Source organism: Lontra canadensis, unplaced genomic scaffold (genome assembly GCF_010015895.1).
Source record: "Lontra canadensis isolate GAN:19392208 unplaced genomic scaffold, GSC_riverotter_1.0 scaffold239, whole genome shotgun sequence".
Taxonomy (NCBI): Eukaryota; Metazoa; Chordata; class Mammalia; order Carnivora; family Mustelidae; genus Lontra; species Lontra canadensis.
The window spans coordinates 68103-93552 of record NW_022631233.1 but is presented as its reverse complement, the minus strand read 5'-3'; the positions used below and the strand labels follow the sequence as shown (position 1 = coordinate 93552).

The 25450-nt window shown below is 44.4% G+C and overlaps 1 protein-coding gene across 1 annotated transcript in view; it reads right to left on the bottom strand.

Annotated features, from left to right (window-relative positions):
* NID1 (nidogen 1) overlaps nucleotides 1-25450 on the bottom strand; it is an 83063-nt gene that overhangs the window by 50921 nt on the left and 6692 nt on the right. Inside the window, exons 2-4 of the mRNA XM_032849676.1 lie at nucleotides 4512-4811; nucleotides 2770-2996; nucleotides 6-379 (exon numbers count right to left, since the gene is read on the bottom strand). Of these exons, the coding sequence (XP_032705567.1) occupies nucleotides 6-379; nucleotides 2770-2996; nucleotides 4512-4811 (901 nt within the window). The remainder of the gene's footprint in view (nucleotides 1-5; nucleotides 380-2769; nucleotides 2997-4511; nucleotides 4812-25450) is intronic.

Below are 25450 nucleotides of genomic sequence, written 5' to 3'. Positions count from 1 at the left end.
CTCACCCACTCCCGTCTCCTCGACTTCGTCCACGTCTATGACCTGCGCGGGCTGCCGGGGAAATGTCTCCGCGGGCGGCTGGAACGACCTGGTCCTCTCCGTGGGAGGCCTGGGGAGTCTCTCGGTGGGCAGGCGGCGGGGGGCAAGGACACGGGGCGCACTGTGCATGTCTGGGTCTCCCCTCCCCCGGGCCTCGTTGGGGAAAGGTGTCATGCTCGTGTCCTCCAGGTCCAGCTGTGTCACCGGCTCATAGTCCTCGTCATCGTACTCTGCTCCGTCGTCCAGTCCGAGGCCCACATCAGACGGCACCACTCCGCTGGCTGTGGCGGGGCTCCCGATCTCAAACACCCAGACGCCCTGCTGCCCTGAGTTGCTGCTCCTGGAGGAAGGACAGGTTTCTTAGAAACCGGCCAGAAACCCACAAACCGCCCCCACTACGCAAGCAGGAGTAGTCCTGGGGATCTGGGTGTCAACCTGAAACCCACTGCCTACTCTGTCTTGGTCTCTGGTTCTGGCAGATAAGTTCCTAAAATCCTCGTAATCTCCGTCTCTTGCATGCGCGTGAGAGGACAGGTGGCTGGGACCCTAGGGAGCTTCAGGATGAACACTTCCATCCAGTGGGGCACGATGAGAGGGTTGGAACTTTCAGCCCCACGACCTGACTTCCAGAGACGGGAGAGGGGTTGGAGACGGAGTTAACAGCCAATGGCCAAGGAGTCCATCAAACATGTTTATGTAATAAAAGCACCTAAACGATGAGGTTGGGAGAGCTCTGGCATTGGTGAGCACAGGAGGATGGGGTGCCCAGAGCCAGCACGGAAGATTGAAGCTCCCTCACCCTCCAATACCTTGTCATATGCATTCCTTCTATTTGCCTGTTCCTGAGTTGCACCCTTTAAAATAAACTGGTGATAGTAAGAAAACTGCTTTCCTGAGTTCTGTGAGCCATACCAGCAAAGTTATAGAACCTGGGGTGGGGGGTGTTCCAGAAACCCCTGACTTACAGCTGGCAGACCAGACGTGCAGGAAATACAGCACCTGGAAGGGCTGGCTTCTGAAGTGGGGGCAGTCTCGTGGGGTCTGTGCTCAGCTGGGGCTGTCTGCATCAGAACCCAGCTGAATTTTAGGACAGCGAAGGGATGCCCGGAGAGTGAGAGAATCGGTAGGTATTGGGAAAAAAAAAACCCATCCACGTGGTGTCAGAAGTGTTGTGAGTGAACATAGTACAGACTTGGATTATCAGAAATGCCAGCTCTATCAGCTGTGGAATCTCGGACACGTCTCAGTTAACCTTTTCCTGTCCCTATAGTGAAGTGCAAAGGACATTCAGATCCAAAAGGCCTTGTGTAATTAAAAATCACAGTAGAATGACCCTAATCTCTCCTTCCTTCTCCACCATTTTTACTGTGCGTCTGTGTCTGTGATTGGAAGCTCTCCTCCCGCAAACAATGGAAAATAACCAGCTTCTACATGGGAAAAGAGAGGACAGACCTTACCCAGTGGAGAACCCTGAGCAGAACATCGGGGGTGGGACAGGGGATGAGGAATCGAGAAAGCCTGCAGGAGAGGGGTGCGTGCTCAGTCTGCCTGTCCAAGGACTCCGGGAAAGGTAGTGGTGTGCAGGGACCCGTCAGCCAGCTCAAGAGATCCAACGGCTAAATTTTAGTAATTTTGCAAGCCAGTTATTAAATAGAGCCACTGCAAAAAATTAAAATCACAGAAACTTACAATCCCATAAATGATTATAAAAAACGAAGGCCATGAACACTTGAAACTCATCACATTGAATTATTTTACTATTATCTGTGTTCTGGAAGTTAGTTAAGTCTACTGCATCTGTGTGGTGTGAAGAACGGTTCTCTTCTCAGCTTCCTGTGGAGCAAGACAATATGTGAAGCTGGCACCCAGCCAGGCGAGGAGTGATCACACCAGTGAAACAGGCAAGCACCAGAGACGAGGGCTCTCCCCACCATACAGAGTCCCTTACTAAGCACACCACTAAGCCAAGGGCAGACGGGTTTTAGACTTAGTTGGACTATATGAAATTGGGAGGGAGGCTGTTCTCTCTTCACTTTTTAAGGCACAATGGGAGGGGAAAGATTCTAGTTTTAGAAGAAAGCAGTCCAGCTTTCCCCACTTTTCCCAGATTCTGCAAAATAGCCCAAGAGAAGCCTAATTCTTTTTTTTTTTTAAAGATTTTATTTATTTGTTTGACAGACAGAGATCACAAGTAGGCAGAGAGGCAGGCAGAGAGAGAGAGGGGGGAAGCAGGCTCCCCGCTGAGCAGAGAGCCCAATTTGGGGCTCGATCCCAGGACCCTGGGATCGTGACCTGAGCCGAAGGCAGAGGCTTAACACACTGAGCCACCCAGGTGCCCCGAGAACCCTAATTCTGTTTTAAGAATTTCTCCCCTAGTCCATGTGGAGGGAGAAGGTTTTTCTCAGCCTGGGTTCACAGCAGGAGACAGGGTTTGAATAGCATTTATTTCTAATTGTAGACTCACAGAGGAGCTGGTAGAAACTTCCAGATGAGCATGGTATCTGAAAAAGGGGATGTCTGTTCATTCTGAGAGTATATTACTTTGAGTTCATCAGGAAAAAAGCACTACATAATATAAAAACTATATACAACATTTAAATCTCTGGGAACATTTTTAGGTAATGTTCTTTAGCGCCCATTATATCATCCTTAATAAAATAATAAAATGATCATCTTAACAATAAAATGATTATTAAGGGGAGAATCTACTGGAGAACAAAGAAAGCATACTTGGCCAAATTTCCAATTGATTCTCTGTCGTTAGCAAATATGTTATAAGCTCCTTCGCTCTTCCAGAATAATCCCTGTACACCTTGACTGAATGCAACCACAGCGGGAACTTGGCTCTCGTCCTTCTTCGAGAACGTCGTATAGAACTGCAGACCGTCTTCAGGATAGAGGAAAATGGCATAGGAGCTGGAGTCAGAGGAGGCCAGAACAGCCTGGAATGTATTTCTCTGTGAAGATGAGTTGAGATTCAGTTACTCGGGAACATATCGATACATTTAAATCGTTCAATTCACCAGACTATACAGAGAAAGCCCAGAGGTGGCAGAGGTCTCACCTCATTCTAGAAGTATTTTTGTAGCAAGAACCAGGTACTCCAGGACGGCTCCACTTAAATATCTCTAAGGCTTTGTCAACATGAAATTTTCCAGTCATTTAATGAATCACCTTCTGCACGAAGGGTAGCCAAAAATTCCAGAGATGGTACCTCTGGACGGTGGCCTAAATCTCATGCCACTTAGCAAATTCTTACCCTTAGAATTTGTTTCCGTGGCCATTAAACATATTAACCACACTCACCATTCGTCATACATTTACTGAGCCCAAGCAACATACAGTAAGTGCCCGAAGCTGGGGGGGTGGGAGCAGAGGAGGTTGTGCGAGTCTAGAGGATCAAGTATGGGTTGGACACCAGTAGTGGGGGTCAGGGAGGAGATGCTGCAAGCAGAGAGGGCAGCAAATACAAGTTCCTGGGGCCGGGAGGGGCCGGATTCCTGATCAGAGAGCTGCAGACAATTTGATACAGCTATGGCAAAGGGTGTGTAGAAAAGGAAGGGTAAGGGGAGATGAGGCCCAAGAGGGGCAAGTGCTCTGTACACGGGGCTGGGTCCTCACTACTGAAGTAGAAGGGACACACAGTTGGGAAACTGAAGTTTTTAAGCAGTTTTCAAATAGAGCATCAGACAGATAAAAGAGCAAGATGTGTCCTGCAGGCCCATAACAGGCTTTCCCAAAGGGTGTTCTGCGGGATATAATGTATCTTATTTGGGAGGGAAAAAAGAGTATGGCCAAAAGGTTTGGGGATGGCTAAATTTTTTTTTCTTTAAAATTAAGCAGGTTTGGCGCGCCTGGGTGGCTCATTGGGTTAAAGCCTCTGCTTTTGGCTCAGGTCATGATCCCAGGGTCCTGGGATCGAGCCCCGCATCGGGCTCTCTGCTCAGCTGGGAGCCTGCTTCCTCCTCTCTCTCTGCCTGCTTCTCTGCCTACTTGTGATCTCTGTCTGTCAAATAAATAAATGGAATCTTTAAAAAAAATAAAATTAAATTAAGCAGGTTTCTTTATTGCAGGGCTTTTCAGAGTGAGTCATCAAGGGGGAGATCAAGTTTTGCATTTCCCGAACTTATCTGAGCATGGGAGGGCTTTTTTCCAAGGACTATATTGTAGGACTGGTGATCTGTGGTACGCACTTTGGGACATCCCCTGTCCCAAACCTGGAACATCCTCTGTTTAAATGGAGTGCTTTTGGCCCTTTCCAGTTTCTCTCTACTCTGTAATGCTATAAAAATTAAATAATGGTAGAGTGAAATTATTTTTTCTAAGGAGAAAGAGAGGCATGTCCCAGAAAGTTACCTTAGACCTAGAGATGACTTTTTGACCTACTCAAGTGTCCCCCTTCTTTCAAGGAAGACCAAAGTGTGCAAAACCAACCTGTTGACTATTTGCCCTTGTACCTGGGAGAGCCTTACCTTGCCTTCCTGGTCGGGGTCCTTGCTGGGTCCCTGGTAGGGAGCCACAGATTCCCAAGTGACAACCACCGCGCTACTGGACTGGAAAGGGACTTCTGGGAACCCCCTCTGGACACACTCTGCAGCCAGCTGAGTGATGGATGGGGATAAGTCCTCCCGATAATAAACCTTCCCGAGGCCATCTGTCGTGTCCAAGTCCGCCAGGAAAGGTGCCACTGCTCCGAAGGTTGGTGGGAAGAAGCCCAGAGAGGACTCTTTGGCTGGGGGTTCACTCATGGCAATGATGCCATTTGTGGTGACCTGTACAAAACAAAGCATAATTAGGAGGAGAGTGAGAAAAAACGTCTTTCTTGGGGACTCTGAACGCACAGAATGCTGTCACAGGTACTCCCAGTCTGTCAGATACAATAGAACTGGAGAAAGACATGATCCCGAATTATGAAATTCAGCTCCTCTCCTACGCAGGATGGGCTGGTGGAGGGGGCGTGGGGCAACAGTCACAGGACCTGACTCTGGCACATACATAGCCGTCACTGGACCATGGATATGTGTCTTGAACTTCGAGTCTTGGGTTTCCCATGTGTGCCTGCTTTACACGCAAAGCACCACTCAAACCTAAGCCATTACTGAAGCTTCACTAGGAGCACCTGGGTGGCTCAGTTGTTAAGCCTCTGCCTTCGGCTCTGATCATGATCCCAGGGTCCTGGGATCAAGCCCTGCGTCGGGTTCCCTGCTCAGCTGGAAGCCTGCTTCCTCCCTCTCCCACTCCCTATGCTTTTGTTCCCCCTCTCACTCTCTCTCTCTCTCTGTCAAATAAATAAATAAAATTTTTAAAAAAGTGGAGTGTTCACTAATTTACCCAACAAACTGATAACCATTACAAACCAGAGCTGTGCTAAGTGGTGTGGGTCCCACGATGGATAGTACACGTCTCTCACTTCAAGGAACCCACAATCCAGAAGAATATGGGAAAGGACTGACACACACAGATGATGATATAATGAGTCATAGGGTCAGGAAGTCACTTTGGGGGCACCTGGCTGGCTCGGTTGGTAAAGCATGAGACTCTTGATCTCACAGTCGTGAATTCAAACCCCACTATGGGTGTAGATCTTACTTAAAATAATAACAATAAATAAATAAATAAATTGAAAGGGTATCTGTTAAAAGGAGGAAGTAAATTTGAATGGGACCTTAGGGTATCATTTTATTGTGAATAGTTTAATGTGTCAGAATAAGAGCTAACACTGAATGTTTACCAAGTTCCAGACATCTTATTAGCATTTAATTTTCCGAAGAACTCCGTAAGACTAGAAACTACTATTATCCACATTTTCCTGATGGAGAAAATTAAGTAAGTTAAATTTATCCAAAGTTACCAGTAACTGTCAGCACTGGGATTCATACCCAGGGAGCCGGACTCCAAAGCTGGCCTCGTAATCACTACACACAACCTTCTTGAAATCAGTTCTAACTGCCTATAAAAAAGAGATTGGTGTTCTTACCCAGCTAACCCCCACACTGCTGGGAAAAAGGGAAGGGGACAAAGACCCCCTTGATTGTTGGAGGGTACTCAGGGGTGGGGGTACTTGGGTTCCCTACAAAGCCATGCTAAGAATGAGGCTTTGAGCCCCCCCCCTTTCTTTTTAGTGCACAACCCGCTGATGACATAGATCACCACTTCAGTGCCCCTTTTACTTCGAGAATCTGTGAATTAAAAAGAAAAAAAAAAAACAAAAACCCAAATCAAATGGGAGAGACTTTGCAAATGGCCCCTGGTCTGCACTTTTAAGAGGCAGGGGATCAGAAGAACATGAAAGCAGAAAAGGGGCTTGTTCCGTGCAGGGGTTGGTTGGAAGGCCTGTGGGTTTTCCAAGTCACTTACTTCCCTCCCCGCTCCTCCCACACAGCCTTCTCCCCTCCTCCCTTCGGACCTCATCCTTAGAGGAGGGGGTGGGGTGGACACAAAGAGGAGGAACTTAAAAAGCAAACCCTGCAACAGGCCAAGAACTGGGTGACAAGGTTCAAGGGGGTGGTGTGGATCTGGGCCCAAGGAAGGGAAAGGAACGAGAGTCCGGGGGGTTGCAGAGTTGGTGTGGGGACTTAGCAGAAGCCCTGCTGCTCCCTTTCCACCCGTATGCTGGCGATTTTCTGGAGTCAGGGAAGGAGCTCGGCCTGCTCTTCCCCATCCCATCCCCGGTCCCCGTCCCGCCAGCCCATCCACACCTCTCCCTGATGCGGGGACATCCCAGTGGGGCTGCCGTGCGGGGGCGTGGGAAACAGCTCGTTTCCCAAACCAGCAGAAGCTGGCCGACCCGCCGCTGATGGGAAGCGAGCACGCGGAGGCCACAGATGGAAAACTCGGTTTTAAAAAAGCTGTTTTCCAGTGAGATTTAAGTCAGTTCAACAGTTCTGAAAACACGGGTGTCTTTTACGATTTCGAATCTGGGTACAGGACTGTGTCTCTTCTCACAAGGAATGCTTTGGGAATCGAGTTTTGAGACAAGTATCGAGAAGCAAATGCTTTTGGACACAGACCACCTAACCCTCATTAGTATTAGTGCTGGAAAATTATTTTTCAGCCTTTTTTTATGGCATTTGCAACTCAGCTGTTGGTGATAAAGATGACGGCAGAGACAGATGTCAGAGACAGAACACCCGGAAGGTTCATTTGACTCTGAGCTTTAAACTTTTCCCCAGTCAGTGTTCATTTGTTTGTCTGAGATCGACAAAAGCCCGGCTGACTTGAATAATACTCTTACACTTGGGGGCCAATCCCACCGCACACATCTGTCGAGCGTGTGATGCTCCTGTCGTCTTATTCCTTTTCTCCATCTTCTCAAAGTTGAGCAAATTGACAGAAGCGCGGGGAGCACAAAGGGAAGGGCCTATTAAGTACTTAGGAGGACAGGAGGACAGACTCCCTTTCTCCCCCATGTCCTGTGTGTCCCACCTCTGAGGTACCTGGCACTTGCTCCATCCCCACGGCCAGCGGCACCTGCTCCCAAGGGCCTCACGCTGCCACGCGACCAGCCCAGTTAAGTACAGACTCTAAGAGAGCCTTCTCGTCTACCCAGTGTGGCTCTGCCTGCTCAACCCTCCTCCCTTCCCTCACTCCTTGAGCCCCCATTTCTGTCTCCACTTCCTGTTTCCCTCGAGGCGCAGACCACCAAGTGTAATGACCTTACTTGCCCCCCCAGGCGGTATGTCCCTTCAAAAGCTGGGACCATGGCCACCTTAGTCACTGCTGGAGCTTCAAAGCCTCTACACCACCCGGTGTGTGTCAGTCCTCTCCCTTCCCGACCTCCTCCAGAAGTTGGGGGTGGGGAGGTTCAGACAGAATAAGGCCCAAATACCAAGGCTGTGTGAGAAATAGCGCCTGAAAATGTGTGAGTTCCATTCATGAGCCCATGAAAGATCCCGCATTATGCATCACGGCTCCTTCCCACTGGAGCCCCACGCCGGTCACTAAAACAGAGTCTGCACAATGACCCGATGACTCAAATCCAAGCAAGTCTCCAGATCTAACTCCCAGTTTACAGGAAATAGATGGGACAGAAGGACATGTTCAGTGATACTATAGGGACATGACCAGCCAAACCCAGAACATGGGACACGGTGAAGGACAAATACATAGTTTCTTCAATAAATAGATTTCCAGGAAAAAAGGTGGTGAGGGGGACCTGTAGATTTAAGAAGTCCTAAGAAAACTATATGCCAGATCTGGGTCCAGGGTCAGACTGGATCTGACTTAAGCTGGACTGGGTCCAGTAGGAGGCTTTGAGTGAATAAAATTTTGTTTCAAGGCTGAACAAACAGGTTAACCCTACCAAAGATAATCTTGAAATAAAGGCCACAGTGCAGACCTTTTAACCTAGATAAGCTTAGCCATTTATGAGGTATCCTAGAGAAAAAGGGGTCCCAGCCAAGCGCTCACCATAAAAAGTAGAGAGAAAATGATTTCTCCTGCCCTCCCGCCTCTGGTGACTGGGATGTGACCTGCCAGGACACCCCACTCGCTCCAGAACATGCAGATGGGATCCTGGGAAAACTGGCAAAAGCCGGGAAAGGGTGAGAATTCTTGCCAAAGTCAGCTCTCCCAGATCTCTATCTGCACAGCCTGCTTGAGAGAGGAAGGTCAAATTTCATGTTTTCCTTTCCTTTCCAGATTCAGATTGGCAGGCAAAAACATTAGTAACAATTCGGTCTTTGAATTGTGACTTGCAGATTTACTTTTGGGTACCCATTGCTGGTTGATGCTTTGTCTCTCTAAGGAATATCTACTGCCTTCTTATTTATCTGGTTTTGTGTCAGGTGGGGGGGCCCCCCAAAGCTGGCCAGACAGAGATGTGTGTTGCCCTCCGTTTGCAGCTAGGGTCCTATCAACTATTGCCAACTCTTCGGGAGAATTGTCTAAGTCTTCCTTTCTTTTGGTTATCTTTGGGAGTGGCGAGGGGAGTTACCTTGTGGAGGCAGTATTCTTTGTACCCCCTTTGGGGGACGCCTCTGGCATCCAAGGGGTTGTTCAGTTCTGCCGACAATATTGTTTCTGCCAGCTGAAACCTGATGAGATACTGGAAGGGATTTTTTTAAGTAGCTCTATGGTCAGAAGTTGGCTGAGTGAAGCTGATATCCAGAGATGATAGCAATATGTTTTTAGGATTTCTCACCTAAGCTACAATCAAACTATGGACCCAGAGGAAAAGAAAAACATTCTGAAGTCTTTTGTGGAAGGATTTGCTGCAGCTCCAAATCTAGAACACGAAAACCTTTTGATTTTCACCTTGGTAGAAGACCTTCACCCTGATACAAAGAAGCAAACTGAAGATAATATATATAGATGGGAGGTTCAGCCCCTTGATATCTTTAAGGCTAGATCCCAATTGTTTGTGGAATTAGAGCAACTGTCCTTATCTCACAAATCTTTGCAAAACCAGCAACACAGCTCTAGAAACAATCCAAGTCTACCTATCATTATCATCCCCCAAAACTCCCTATTCATCTCTGAATGCCTGCAGGTATTGTAAAAGATCAGAACTTTGGAAAAAGAACTCGCCTGCTTTAGAGAAAATGAAGGAAAAATTTAAATAGCAAAGGCCCTACACTTCTGATAACAGAAAAATATACCCTAAAACTCCTAGAAGAAAACTTGCATTTCTTCTCTGTCCCTAGAAGATGAAAATATTACCTCATCCTTGAAATATAAAACACAGCCCACATTCACCTGAGACTGAAGGAAAAAAGGTGGGGAGAAGGAGGCTTTTTCAAAATATAAACACTTAAAAAATCTCACTCACCCCAAATCTAGCCCACAGCCTCCGTAAGATTACTTGCCAAGGACAAATACAAGTTTGAAGTCTCTTCCACAAATATTACTAAAAAACGTTAGCCACCTGCCGTCGGACCAGATAAAGTTTCCATCTGCCAGAAACAAAATGTGGATCCAACTGTCCTTCCATAAACTAGTGCCTTTTGTAGTATCATACCAGTCCCACAGTTAAAATTTTAAAATAAAAGCTAGGAGATCTCTGTGTGCATTTGTCTGCATGTTTATGTATGTATATTACAAGTGTGTGATTCGTCTTCTACCTCCAGATGGTAATGCCAAAATGAACTTGTAAAAAGCTCTATTTAATTGGTTAAAGACAAACATGCATTATATCAATCAAGTGTACTCTCAGAAATATAGAAACTAACCCAAATGTTTTTAAAGCTTATGAAGATTAAACCAGAAATCAATGAAACAGAAACCAAAAGAACAGTAGAACAGATCAACAAAACTAGGAGCTGGTTCTTTGAAAGAATTAACAATATTAAGAAACTCCTAGCGAGACTTATCAAAAAGAAAAGAGAATGGACCCAAATAAATAAAATCATGAATGAAAGACGAGAGATCACAACCAATACCGAAGAAATATCAACAATTTAAAGAACATATTATGAGCAACTATATGCCAACAAATTAAACAATCTGGAAGAAATGGATGCATTCCTAGAGAAGAATCAATTACAAAAATTGAAACAAGAGGAAATAGAAAACCTGAACAGACCCATCACCAGCAAGGAAACTAAAGCAGTCATCCAAAATCTTCTAACAAACAAGGGTCCAGGGCTGGTTGGTTTCCCAAGGGGAATTCTACCAAACATTAAAGGAAGAATTAATACCTATTCTTCAGAAACGGTTTCAAAAAATAGAAATGGAAGGGAAACTTCTAAAGTCATTCTGTGAGGCTAGCATTACCTTGCTCCCCAAACCAGACAAAAACCCCACCAAAAAGGAGAATTACAGACCAATATCCCTGATGAACATGGGTGCCAAAATTCTCATCAAGATACTAGCCAACAGGATACAAGAGTACATTGAAAGGATTGCTCACCACGACCAAGTGGGATTTTTCCCGGGCTGCAAGGGTGGCTCAACATCTCCAAATCAATGTGATAGAGTACATTAATAAAAGAAAGGACAAGAACCATAAGATCCTTTCAATAGATGCAAAAGAAGCGTTTGACCAAGTACAGCATCCTTTCTTGATTAAAACTCTTCACAGTGTAGGGATAGAGGGAACATACCTCAATATCATAAAAGCCATCTATGAAAAACCCATGGCAAATATCATTCTCAATGGGGGGAAAACTGTGAGCTTTCCCCCCTAAGGTCAGGAACATAAAAGGGATGTCCACTATCACCACTGTTGTTCAACATAGTACTAGAAATCTTAGTCTCAGCGACCAGACAACAAAAAAGAAATAAAAGGCATCTGAATCAGCAAAAGAAAAGTCAAGCTGTCACTCTTCACAGATGACATGATACTTGGAGAACCCAAAAGACTCCACCTCACAATTGCTAGAACTCACACAGGAATTCAGCATCACGGAAGGATAGAAAGCAGTTGCATTTCTATACACTAACAATGAGACAGAAAAAAGAGAAATTAAGGAGTTGATCCCATTTACAATTGCACCCAAAACTACAAAGGTACCTAGGAATAAACCTAACCAACAAGGCAAAGTATCTGTACTGAGAAAATGATAGAACGCTCATGAAAGAAATCAAAGAAGACATAAAGAAATGGAAAAACATTCCATGCTTACAGACTGGAAGAACAAATATTATTAAAACATCTATTCTCCCGGGGCACCTGGGTGGCTCAGTGGGTTAAGCCTCTGTCTTCGGCTCGGGTCGTGATCTCAAGGTTCTGGGATCGAGCCCTGCATCGGGCTCTCTGCTCAGCAGGGAGCCTGCTTCCTCCTCTCTCTCTGCATGCCTCTCTGCCTACTTGTGATCTCTATCTGTCAAATAAATAAATAAAATCTTAAAAAAAAAAATCTATTCTCCCTAGAGCAATCTATACATTTAAAGCAATCCCTATCAAAATACCATCAACTTTTTCACAGAGCTGGAACAAACAATCTCAAAATTTGTATGGTACCAGAAAAGACCCCAAATAGACAAAGAAATGTTGAAAAAGAAAACCAGAACTGGTGGACTTCAAGCTCTGCTAGACAGTATGGTACTGGCACAAAAACAGACACACAGATCAATGGAACAGAATAGAGAACCCAGAAATGGACCCCCAACTCTATGGTCAACTAATTTTTGACAAAGCAGGAAACAATATCCAATGGAAAAAAGACCGTCTCTTCAACAAATGGGTGTGGGAACACTGGGCAGCCACATGCAGAAGAATGAAACTGGACCATTTTCTTACACCATACAAAAAAATAGAGTCAAAATGGATGCAAAACTTAAGTGTGAGAAAGGAATCCATCAAAATCCTAGAGGGGAACACAGGCAGCAACCCTATGATCTCGTCTGTAAGAACTTCTTGCTAGACAGGTCTCTAAAGGCAAGGGAAACAAAGGCAAAAATGAACTCTTGGGACTTCATCAAGATAAAAAACTTTTGCACAGCAAAGGAAACAGTCAACTAAACCAAAAGACAACCAACAGAATGGGAGAAGATATTTGCAAATGACATACCACATAAAGGGCCAGTATCCCAAATCTATAAAGAATTTATCAAACTCAACACCCAAAGAACAAACAATCCAATCAAGAAATGGGCAGAAGACATGAACAGACATTTCTCCAAAGAAAACATTCAAATGGCAACAGACACATGAAAACGTGCTCCACATCACTCAGCATCAGGGAAATACAAATCAAAACCACAGTGAGATACCACCTCACACCAGTCAGAATGGCTAAAATTAACAAATCAGGAAACAATAAATGGGGGCAGGGATGCAGAGAAAGGGGATCCCTCTTACACTGTTGGTGGAAATGCGAGCTGGTTCAGCCACTCTAGGAAACAGTATGGAGGGTCTTCAAATAGTTGAAAATAGAGCTACCCTATGACCCAGCAATTGCACTACTAGGGATTTATCCTGAAGATACAAATGCAGTGATCCAAAGGGAAGCCTGCACCCCAATATTCACAGCAGCAATGTCCTCAAGAGCCAAACTATGGAAAGAACCCAGATGTCCATCAACAGATGAATGGATAAAGAAGATGTGGTATACATATACAAGTGAATGCTATTCAACCATCAAAAAAAAGGAAATCTTGCCATTTGCAACGACGTGGATGGAACTAGAGGGTATTATGCTAAATGAAATAAGTCTGCCAGAGAAAGACAATTATCATATGACCTCACTCATATATGGAATTTAAGAAACAAAACAGAGGATCATAGGGGAAGGGAGGAGAAAAAGAAAACAATAGGAGACCAGGGAGGGAGAAGATGCATGAGACTCTTAATCATAGGAAACAAACTGAGGGTTGCTGGAGGAGAGAGGGTGGGGGGATGGAGTAACTGGGTGATGGACATTAAGGAAGGCACGTAATGTAATGAGTACTGGGTGTTATAGAAGACTGATGAGTCACTGAACTCTACTTCTGAAACTAGTAATACATTGTATGTTAATCAATTGAATTTAAATTAAAATAAAATAAATACAGGGCGCCTGGGTGGCTCAGTGGGTTAAGCCGCTGCCTTCGGCTCGGGTCATGATCTCAGGGTCCTGGGATCGAGTCCCGCGTCGGGCTCTCTGCTCAGCAGGGAGCCTGCTTCCTCCTCTCTCTCCACCTGCCTCTCTGCCTACTTGTGATCTCTCTCTGTCAAGTAAATAAATAAAACCTTAAAAAAAAAAAAAAGATTTTTTAAAATTAGGCCCTGCATGGAGCTCTGCACTGAACATTGGGCCTGCTTGGGATTTCTCTCACTCCCTCTGCTCACCCCCCCCTCCTTAATCTCCCTCCCACTCCCTCCTGGCACGGGTGCACACATCCTCTCTCTAATTAAAAAAAAAAGTTCCTAAAATCTTTTTGATAACTGGAAACCTTAGTTATACTGAGAAGAGCAAAATAATGGATATTCATTGACTATCTAGATCACTTTCAAATAAAAGGAAATACTGAAACTAATTACTGAACCCAAGTTTATTTACCTGTGGTTTTCTTTTACAGAGGAACTCAAGATATTTGGGTCTATTTGTAAATATGTTCCAGGCCACACTGGGGGCCTGGGTGCGGGCATCTGGATGGGGCATCTGGATGGCTTAGTCCATTAAGCATCTGCCTTCGGCTCAGGTCATGATCCTGGGGTCTTGGTATTGAGCCCCACATCAGGCTCCCTGCTCAGAGGGGAGGCTGCTTCTCCCTCTCCCTCTGCCCTTCTCCCCTGCTTGTGCTCACTCTCTCTCATGCTGTCTCTCTCTCTCTCAAATAAATAAATAAATACAATCTTAAAAAAAAAAAGGAGCATTTACTATTAGGAAGACTATCTGGAAATTATGAAATGAATTTACAAATTTGTCAGTCTAGAATTGCTTACTTCTTAGTTTTCAATAGGAATTAAGGATTCCAATAATTAAGAATTCTAATTAATATATGTAATTAAGACTACTAGAAATAATAAGGTTTTTTAAAGCATGCTATAATATCAACGTATTCTGATCTTGACAAGAGATTGTGAATGGTTTTTCTTTACCTTTTAAGTAATCTACCTGGAAAGCAAAGATTTTTGTCTTGCTAAAATAACTCACTGTGCTTAATGTTATCTTTCTCATGACTTTGATTACTTAAGAAAATACAGTCTTCTCAACAGTAAGAGAGTGAAGTTTTGTTCACAACTATGTAACCTTCTATATTTGCCCTTAACATTGTCTATTGTCACTTTGACTAAATAATGAAGTATTAAATCATGATGATCTGTGATCCTACTTAATCAGATATTCAAGCCTTTTGACATCTTCTAAAAAACAAATTCTTTAAAAGATTTTATTTATTTATTTGACAGAGATCACAAGTAGGCAGAGAGGCAAGCAGAGAGAGAGAGGAAGCAGGCTCCCTGCCGAGCAGAGAGCCCGATGTGGGGCTCAATCCCAGGACCCTGAGACCATGACCTGAGCCAAAGGCAGAGGCTTAACCCACTGAGCCACCCAGGTGCCCCTAAAAACCAAATTCTTTTGGTTTGGAGTTTTTTTTGACCCCAAAGTAATTTTAAGATTTCCCAGAGGGTCCCTTTCAAATCTCAAAGGACTTGTCTCTCCCCTTGTAAAAGAGAGATGTTAAATTGCTTAGGTTTACTTGGTATGTTAAAGTACGTGGGGTTCGTTGTCAAATAAGTGACAGCCCAACCAGGTGGTTAAGGACAGTCACTTGCTGGTAGCCCCAGGAAACTCCGGATGTCCTGGGGAACCTCATGAAGAGAGAAATTCACCCAAATCAATGGGTATTTTCAGGCTAAGTCTGACAGTGAGTCTGGCTTCTTAGTCTGGAAAGGCTTTTAAAAGTCCAACCTAAGATTCCTTATGAAAAGTTCCAGCAGAGGTGCGTGGGTGGCTCAGTCAGTTAAGTAAGTGTCTGACTCTTGGTTTAGGCTCAGGTCATGATTTCAGGGTCAGGTCATCATTTGGAGGTCAGGTCATGATTTCAGGGTCGTGAGATCAAGCCCTGCCTTGAGCTCTGTGCTCAGTGGAGACTTTGCTTGAGATTCCCTCTCCCTATGCCTCCCCGCCTCCGACAACTCATGGGAGCAAGCTTTCTCTCTCAAATAAATAAATCTTAAAACAACAACAACAACAACAACAACAAAAAGTTCCAGCAAAGCAGATTTAAAAGGAGCCGATATAGTCAATCACTCCTCTTGCTGCGCTTTACACAAATAATCCGGTCAAATTTAATTTTTCAACTTATTTTGCAAACAGTTTAGTTTGCATGATTACCTTTGATAGAAATACGGGTGACTGGTTCAGAGAAACTAGTAACACAATCTTGTGGATGTCACATTCTACTCTTGTTCATTGTGTCTGAGGATTTGTTACATCCCTATACACTGTACTGAATCCTCGATTCTTTGTGTTTCTTCAAATGTCTGGCTACACTTCCAGACTAACGTTTCCAATCTTCTCTCCCCCTTCTGATTTGGAATCACTACAAAGAAAGACTGCCTTTGAATATCCCTGTAAGGGACCATACCAGGTCCTCCATACTGCCAAGAGAGCAGTTAAACTTCAGGGACTTGAACCACGGGTCTCCCAGTTAAAAAGAGTTCCTCCAGACCCTTGGAACTGCACCCCAGCTGGAGATATAAAATTAATATCAACAAGGGACACAGATGGCATCTTGAGGTGGAAAGACCTCCCAAGGTCATGGATCAAGATCTTCACCTCCTGGGGGGCCTTTTTGTCTTAGTCAGTGAAGTGTATGACTCTTAATTTCAGCTCAGGTCTGAATCTCAGATTCAGGGTCATGAGGTCAAGCCCTGCACCGGGTTCCACGCTAGGTGTGGAGTCTATTAAAGAAAAAAAAAAAAAAAAGATTTTCATCTCCGATATGAAGTCTTTATTCCTTTTTCCTTTTCATCACTTGTGTGTTCTCTCTGAATGCATGGGAAGGCAATGCTTCCCGGGTGTGGTCCCTGTCTCTGAATGTGTTGTTAAAGTAGCGCCTACCCAACAAAACCCTTAGACTCCCTCCCCAAAATTGTTCTTGATAAGAGGACAGCCCTTGATTATCTTTTAGCCGAGCAAGAAGGTGTCTGTGCCATGGCCAACACCACTTGCTGCACTTGGCTTGAGAAAGTGGCTCCTTCAAGGGGGTCTTTCTTTGACTTACTTGATGCTGACTGGTTTGCTTCTTGGATGCCATCGCTCCAAAGTACCCTCTAGACATTGGGAATTATCCTGCTTGTAATAATCATGGCGGTCTCCCTGAAACACTGTGGTGTTCTCTCTAAAGCTTTAAATGTATGTTTGCAGCCACTAACCACCAAGCAAATGATCTTCTTAAGACTGATTCATCAGAGGGGCACTTGGGTGGCTCATTCGTTAGGCGTGAGTCTTCGGCTCAGGTCATGATCCCAGGGTCCTGGGTCCTGGCCCCGCATCTGCATCCGGCTCCCTGCTCAGCAGGAAGCCTGCTTCTCCCTCTCCCACTCCCCCTGCTGTGTTCCCTCTTTCTCTGTCAAATAAATAAATAAGATCTTAAAAAAAACAAAAAAAAGACTAACTCATCAGAAAAGAAACAAAGGGAACAACTGACTTCAAGAATGTAAACCCAAGGTCATGACCTGCAAATACTCTGGAAAGATTCAGCAAAAAGACATATAATCTGTGAATACCATACAGAGCATGAGAAAAAAAAACAAAACAAAACAAGAACTCCAGAGCTGGGAAAAGGGCTAATGCCTTCAGTTTTGATCACATCTCTTAGGCTCAGAGCCTGATCAAAAGGGGAGAATTGCTGAAAACAAAACAAATCCCCACAAGATAACATGACCAAATGGAGTCGCTTATGCCAGGCTCCACATCACCAAACCAAGACTTACCTTTTTTTTTTTTTTTTTTTTTTAGCTTCAGAGGCAGACGTTAGTGATTCATCAGTCTCATATCATAACCGGTGCTCAGTATGTCATGTGCCCTCCTTAATGCGCATGACCGGTTACCCCATCCCCCCACCCATCACCCCTCCGGCAACCTTCAGTTTGTTTCCTATAGTTAAGAGTCTCTTACTGGGGCGCCTGGGTGGCTCAGTGGGTTAAAGCCTCTGGGATTCGAGCCCCTCACTGGGCTCTCTGCTCGGCGGAGCGCCTGCTTCCCTTCCTCTCTCTCTGCCTCCCTCTCTGCCTGCTTGCGATCTCTGTCTGTCAAATAAATAAATAAAATCTTAAAAAAAAAAAAAAGAGTCTCTTATGAACCAAGATTTAACTAAATTACAGTTTTGGCTTTCCCAAAAATGGAATCTGAAACCAGTCAGGACTCGCCTGACCGGTACTAGCCAGAAGATCTGCCGGACGGACCCTTCCCATCTTCTCAAGGAAAGGGACCTTGCAACGACCCAATTCCCTTTTGTACACAGTGTAACTTCCTTGTTCCTCTCCCTTCTGGCTATGAAAGTCTCCCGTGTTGTAAAGCTCCTCAGAGCTCATTGCTACCTGCTACTTTGGATACTGCCCAATTAGAACTGATTTTTGTTGGAGTAAACTCTTAAAAGTTTTCAATAAGCCTCAGTTCATATTTTAACAACAGTTCGCGATTAGCACGTTGGAACCCGGACTCAGGCGCCCTGACTCCCTAAGGTCCCGCACACTCTCTGCGTAGATTACACCACAGAACTGTTACGGATTGAATGTATTCCCGAGAAAGCCTTTCTGAAATATTGAGAGGAGAATAATAATAATAATAATGTTGTATTATTGTCTACACCACTTCTTTATTGAAAATAGCTACTTCCAGTCCACTGACCAATGTAAATACTGCCCTGAGATCTTACTTTAGAGTTTACACTGGGGAAAAAGACGCTCCTTTGGCAAAACTAAACTTCAGTTCAGTGTGCTCGTAGCACAGCTTAATGCGCCCTTGACTGAGCACATCGAGGGGCCCCTGACTGCCTCAGTCGGTGGGGCTGGCGACTCTCGATCTCAGGGTTGTGTGTTCGAGCCCCACATTGGGTGTAGAGCTTACTTTCAATAAATAAAAGAAAGAAGGCACATACCTATTCTCTCACTGCAAGGAACACACCAGGCAATAGGCCGTGCATCCAGCTGCACAGGGCAGAACACGTCACTCCTATCACAAAACACCCGGGGGAAAATGCCCAGCCCCACACGGCTGGGCTGACAGCTGGAGCCACTTACATATGATTGTTTGAACTCAGCTGACATGGTGAGGAGGGAGGACAGAGCAACTAACTCGTGACGGGGAGTGTTTCGTGATCATCCTTAAAGACGGCAGGGATAACTGGGGAAAGTCATTCAGTAAACTGCACGTTAGACTCTACATTTCACGTGCTCACTGCGGACGTTGAAACGCCCCTCTTTGTAGGCTTCCGTCAGTCTAGTAGCAGTGCCGAGGGCAGAAAGCAGCCAGCAAGAGTGGGGGATTCTTCAAAACAGATGTGGTTCAGAATACTTGAGGCAGACACAAATAAGAAACAAATGGGGTCGTTTTTACAAATGCAAACGGCTCCACTGAGAAGACAATGAAATCGCCTGCTGTTGCAAAAGCAAACTCCACGGGTGGGAGGAAGCAGGAATTTAAGGTAAAATTAGTTGGGGTAGAGAATGGAAAGGCAACAAACATTTATGGAGCGGCTGCTGAGTCTGAGGTCCTTTACTAAAGCGGTCCACCTTTTTCAACATGTAATACAAACATCCTTCTTTTCACATATATAAAAAAGACAAGAAAATGAGACTCAATTTAGCTTAATATCATATAGCCAGCAAGCCATGCAACCAAGATTTGAACCCACTCCTGCTCTTTCTGTTATATTTGGCTGCTAGTGCAGAAGATTCTTGAGCCAAAGTCATGGAAATTGCAGTTTCATTGGAAAGCCTGGGTAGCTAGAAACAGTGAAAAAACTAAAAGGGCCTAAGGAAAGAAAAGCTTGAGAAAGAAGCCCAGGAAACAGCCAGATCCATAATACCATCAAGAAAGAGGTTGACAGGGGTGCCTGGGTGGCTCAGTGGGTTAAGCCTCTTGGTCGGCTCAGGTCATGATCTCAGGGTCCTGGGATTGAGCCTGCTTCTCCCTCTCTCTGCCTGCCTCTCTGCCTACTTGTGATCTCTCTCTGTCAAATAAATTAAATAAATAAATAAATAAATAAATAAATATCTTTTTTAAAGAAAGAAAGGAAGAAGTTGACTGATTTCAAGCCTAGGACAACTAAGGGCAAGCCTAGGACAACTAAGGGACCTGGGGTCTGACCCACTTTCACGGTACTTTCCAGTTTATGAAGCACCTTTATTCCAGGTATTGGAGTCAATCTAGTAAAGTAGGCATTAATATCATCTTCATTCTCCATTTCAGAAAAACTGAGTTTCAGTTTATAGGTCTTGCCTAAGATCATACACTAGAAATGCCAGAACAAAACTCTTGAATCCAAATTGCAAATTTTTTCCGTTAACCCCACAGAGCCAGAGAAATGGCTCTGGCTTGAATTAGAAATAAAAACAAAAGTCTTAGCATTTAAAAACAAGGGACAACCTAGGGGTAATAGTTAAGAGATGTGTCAGTGTTTTTAACTTAATCCAGTTAACATCTAATGAGAGACTTTGGATCGATCACCCATCTCTTCTGTATGAAATTACCTAAGTACCTTCCAACATTTAAAAATGGTGGAATCTTTAAATGTCCACTTCTAGTGTGTCTATCAAAAAGGGGGGAGAGGGGCACCTGGGTGGCTCAGTGGGTTATATAAAAGATATATAAAAGCCTCTGCCTTCGGCTCAGGTCGTGATCAAGCCCCGCATCGGGCTCTCTGCTCAGCGGGGAACCTGCTTCCTCCTCTCTCTCTGCCTGCCTCTCTGCCTACTTGTGATCTCTGTCTGTCAAATAAATAAATAAAATCTTTAAAAAAAAAGGGGGGGGGGGAGAAATGTCCCTCAGGATTCCAGAACAGAAGTCGGTCAGGGAAAGGGGTGAAGGGCTTGTCTAAACTCTCAGTCGCTGGGGAGAAGCAGGCTCCTCTTTTGACACTTTGGAGGTAGATATCTGAAGTTGACCAAGTGGAGCCTCAGAAACTCCCCTAATGTGGATTACACCACTACTTAAATTGAACACTAATCCCTTCGTTTGAACATTAGAAATTACAGAGAAAGAATTAAGTCTCCGCCTGCCTTTCCAGAATGAGCCCTATGTCAGTATCACCCAAAAGCCCCAGCCGATGAGGGCAAGCTTCCCTTTACAAAAGTACAGCAACTAATAAATGTAGAAAGCATGACAGAAACAAAAAAGCCAACAACAAAACAAACTAAAACAACACTTGGCAGCCCTTAATGTAATAACTGACTCAAGCAAAAATCATCAATGGATACTAAGATTAATTGAAAGGTGGTGGGAGAGGGGCAGCTGCATAAGGCTGAAGTTTTATCCCACAGCTTGCTCGGTGTTCGCAAGGGGGAAAACCTGACAGACATGATCCGGCCGTCATCTCATTAGCAGGAGCAGCTAGTACAGTAATAACCAGACATCACTTGTTTCCTGATGTTATAACATACGTGACTTCACTCATAAAATATCCTAAGTAAAGTTTAACCTACTCTGTAATAAAAATACTAATATCCCAAATAAAAAATGATCAAAGGACTTGAATAAATGTTCTCCAAAGATATATAAATGGCCAATAAGCACATGAAAAGATGCTCAACCTCACCATCCATCAGGGAAATGCAAATCAAAACCATAGTGAGATACCACTTCACACCCATTAAGTTGACTAGGATCAAAAAATCGAGTAGTAAGTTCAACAGAAGACACAGATACATTGGAACATTGTTGGTGGGAACGTAAAGTGGTGCAGCCACTTTGGAAAACAGTTTGATAGCCCCCAAAATGTTAAACAGAGTTACCATATTGATGAAGTTCTAGAACATCGGTGAGGTTCGGTTGGGTGGAGTCTGGAGCCGATGACCAAAAAAGAATTCTTGAGACATCTTTGGTGCAAAATGGTGGTTTATTAAAGCACGGGGACAGGACCCGTGGGCAGGAAGAGCTGCTGCCCCGGGGTTGTGAAGGGTGGCAGTTATGTACCCTGGAGTTGGGAGAGGTAAGGAAAAGGGAGGTTTCAACAGAACTTTCATATGCTGAAGAAGACCAACAAGACACCAGAGCCTTTGCCATTGCCAAGGTCGTTTTGCCCTTTTAAGCAAGCTATTAACATTAAGGTAGTTGGGAGATTCCTAAAGAATGTCACATGTGTCCCACCCAGGAGTGGGGGTGGGGAAAGGCTGCAGGTGTCAACTTTTGCTTTGTCCTCAGCCAGCCTTCTGTTCCTGCATCAACATGACCTTAGTTTGGGGAAGTGAAATTTACCTCTACCCTCAAAATTTCTTCTGACTGGTCTAAGAATAAAATTGACACAAGACACACTAACAGGATAAAATTAATTTCGAATGAACAGGAGCACCATATGTGGGGGTCATGTTCCCAGACAGGAAGGTAAAATGAGGCATATATGCCATTCTGCACTAAGGAACGAGATAGCAGAGTGAGGACATTCACAGGACAATGAGAGCAGATGTTTGATCATTGGACGTTTGTCTTCCATGTAGATGGGTCACTCAGAAAAAAAGTTATCTCTGATAAAAACTCTCATTCTGGGAAAGACTGCCAACTTACTTTCTTCTAGGTCATTAAAGCGGGGACGAACGCTTTTCTCAAGCCCATTTGATCTTGATAGCTTTCTGCTCAAAATAACCCACGTGCTAAGGCACACACCTTTAGGGAGACTTGTTTTGAACCCCACCACTTGCAATTCCGCTCCTTAGTACAGACCCAGGAGAACTGTAAACAGATGTCCACACACAAACTTGTGCACAGATATTAATGACGGTATTATTCATGAATCGCCAAAAAAGAGAAACAACCTGGATATCCATTAACTCATGAATGGACAAAACAGCAATATTATTCAGCCATAAAGAATAAAGTACTGATCTATGCTACAACATGGAAGAACCTTGAAAATGCTACTCTAAGTGAAAGAAGCCAGTAACGAAAGATCACATATTTTATGACTCCATTTATGTGAAATGTCCAGAACAGGCAAATCCATAGAGATGGACAGTAGATGTAGGGGGGACATGGGGTGTGACCGCTAAAGGATATGAGGTTTGTTTTGAGGGCAATCAAGATATTCCACAGCTAGACAGTGGTGGTGATTGTACAACTTTCTGAATATATGAAAAATCACTGAATTGTATACTTTAAAGGGGTGAATTTTACGGTATGTGAATCATATGTCACTAAAGCTGGTATTCAAAACGTCAAGGAGATATATAAAATCAGGGAGTGGCTATACATGTACCTATGTTTGTACATTTGAGAATCTCTTTGCAAGGAGATGAAAAGACAATCATCAACAGTGATTGTCTCTAGGGAGGGAAGTATGGGGCTCAAAGCCAGGGTGGGATGGAAATTTCCCTTTTCCCTGTTTTTACAAGTTATTATTATTATTTTTAACCATTTGCATCTAGTTCCAAAATTAATTAAAAAAAAATTGTGGGGCGCCTGGGTGGCTCAGTGGGTTAAAGCCTCTGCCTTCGGCTCAGGTCATGATCTCAGGGTCCTGGGATCGAGCCCCATATCAGGCTCTCTGCTCAGCGGGGAGCCTGCTTCCTCCCCTCTCTCTCTCTCTCTCTCTCTCTCTCTGCCTATTTGTGATCTCTGTCAAGTAAATAAATAAAATCTTTAAAAAAAATAAAATAAAACTGTAAGTGTTTTCTAAAGGAAAAAAAGAGTTTAACCTGAGTATTTTCAAGATGGCCAGCTTTCAGGAAATACAGAGATGGAATTAACAAGCCAAACCCTGTTCCAGAGAAACAGTGGAATGCAGAAGGTGGGGCATCCTACAGGACAACAGGCAGTGATTCTTAAATAAACCAACGAATCAAATGGGGGAGGTCAAGATTAAAACAGACTAAAGAGGGACCCCTAGGTGGCACAGTCAGTTGAGCCTCCTACTTCTGGTTTCCACTCAGGTCGTGATCTCAGGGTCGTGAGATGGAACCTCTGTCCGGCTCCGCACTCAGTGCAGAATCTGCCTTGGATTCTTCCTCCCTCCCCCGCTGCCATCCCCCTTGTGTACACGAGAGCCCATGCTTTCTGTCTCTTTTGAATAAATAAAATCTTAAAAAAAAACAAAAAACAAAAACCAGACTACAGAGACATAGTCACATGGAATGCTTGTCTTTCTGTAGACCCGTCTGAGTAAGTCTAGCTGTAAAGGGCAGCTTCGGGACTACTGGAGAGCTCTGACATGGAATGGACATAAACTGATAATAGGGAATTATTATTGATTTTGTTATGTGTGACTGTGGTAGGCTGGTTATATAGAGAAATGCTTATTATTTTAGGACCGCATACTAAAACATTCAGCGATGTAAATCACGAAGACTGTAATTTACCTTAGATACACCAGCAAAGGGAAATTAATGAAACAAATATGGAAACTGCAAACAACTGCTATTAGGTAATGTGCCTGTGGGTGCCCATGGTATTATTTTCCCCCCTTTATGTGTGTGTTTGAAACATTTATAATTAAAAACTAAATGGAAGAAAAAAAATTTACTTGAGGACAAAAGCAGTTATGAAACCTCCTCCCAAGGGGCTAAGAACCAGCTTCCCTCACACGCAATGCGGAGGTGAGAAGGGGTCATTGCATGGGGAGGAGTTGGATGCATGAGTGGGTCCTCTTGTGCACTCGTGAGCCGTGGATGCACGTGTGACCTTCAGAGACCATTGCACAATGCCCCGCAGCACTGCAGCCCCACAATCCTACCCCACAATTCTGTACAGAACAGGGGCTCTTAAGATAACGTCAAATAAATAAATGAATGGAAAGAAAAAGAAAGGAAAAGAAGGGCGCCTGGGTGGCTCAGTGGGTTAAGCCGCTGCCTTCGGCTCAGGTCATGATCTCAGGGTCCTGGGATCGAGTCCCGCATTGGGCTCTCTGCTCAGCAGGGAGCCTACTTCCCTCTCTCTCTCTCTGCCTGCCTCTCCGTCTACTTGTGATCTCTCTCTGTCAAATAAATAAATAAAAATCTTAAAAAAAAAAAAAAAAAAAAGAAAGGAAAAGAAGATAGCGTTATCCAATGTGGCACAGTATAAAGACCACAGAACTGGCAGCCAGAGGATCAGAGTTCAAGCGCCAGCCCATACTCGGTAAGTGAATTCTGACAAGTGCCTTAGCTGTGCAGGTCACTTTGCTTCTCTACAATAGGACGCTCGTCCCATGACCCGCCTGAGCTACCTCGCAGGGCTGCTGTGTGTCTCAGATGAGATAACACACAAGCAAGACCCCTCGTTCCCACCTTCCAGAGAGGTCTGGAACCTACCACTGCCACCATCTCTCATCTGGAATTCTCTGTTCCTCCTCCACCCCGTCCCCCCAGATCCTCCGCCTGGGAGACGACATAAATTTCTAAAACTTTTTATAACCAGATGACTCACACCAGAAAATTTCAACACCCAAAGGAGACCAGCAGCCGCACGCCCGGACGCTCATCCATCAGCTCCTGCGATCAGCAACAGCCTCCCGTTCCCTATTCACCCATCCCTCCCACATGTGTGCATGTTTATTTTTTCTTTTTTGAAGTATTTTAGATTTTATTTAAAAAATAAATTTTATTTTATTTATTTAATAAAATCTCAGACATCAAATCATTTCACTTGTCAATCTTTCCCTAAGCATCTCTTCTAGAAAAGCAATGGGTCTCAAAGATGTCCTTCATGGCTACTTTGTTTCAATCGGGATCCAACAAGGGCCACTTGGTTAACATGTTTCTCAAATCTCTTTTAATATATATGGGTTCTCCCTCCTTTTTCTCCCGTGCCATTTTTTTGTTAAAGAAAGTGGGAATCTGGGACGCCTGGGTGGCTCAGTTGGTTGGACGACTGCCTTCGGCTCAGGTCATGATCCTGGAGTCCCGGGATCG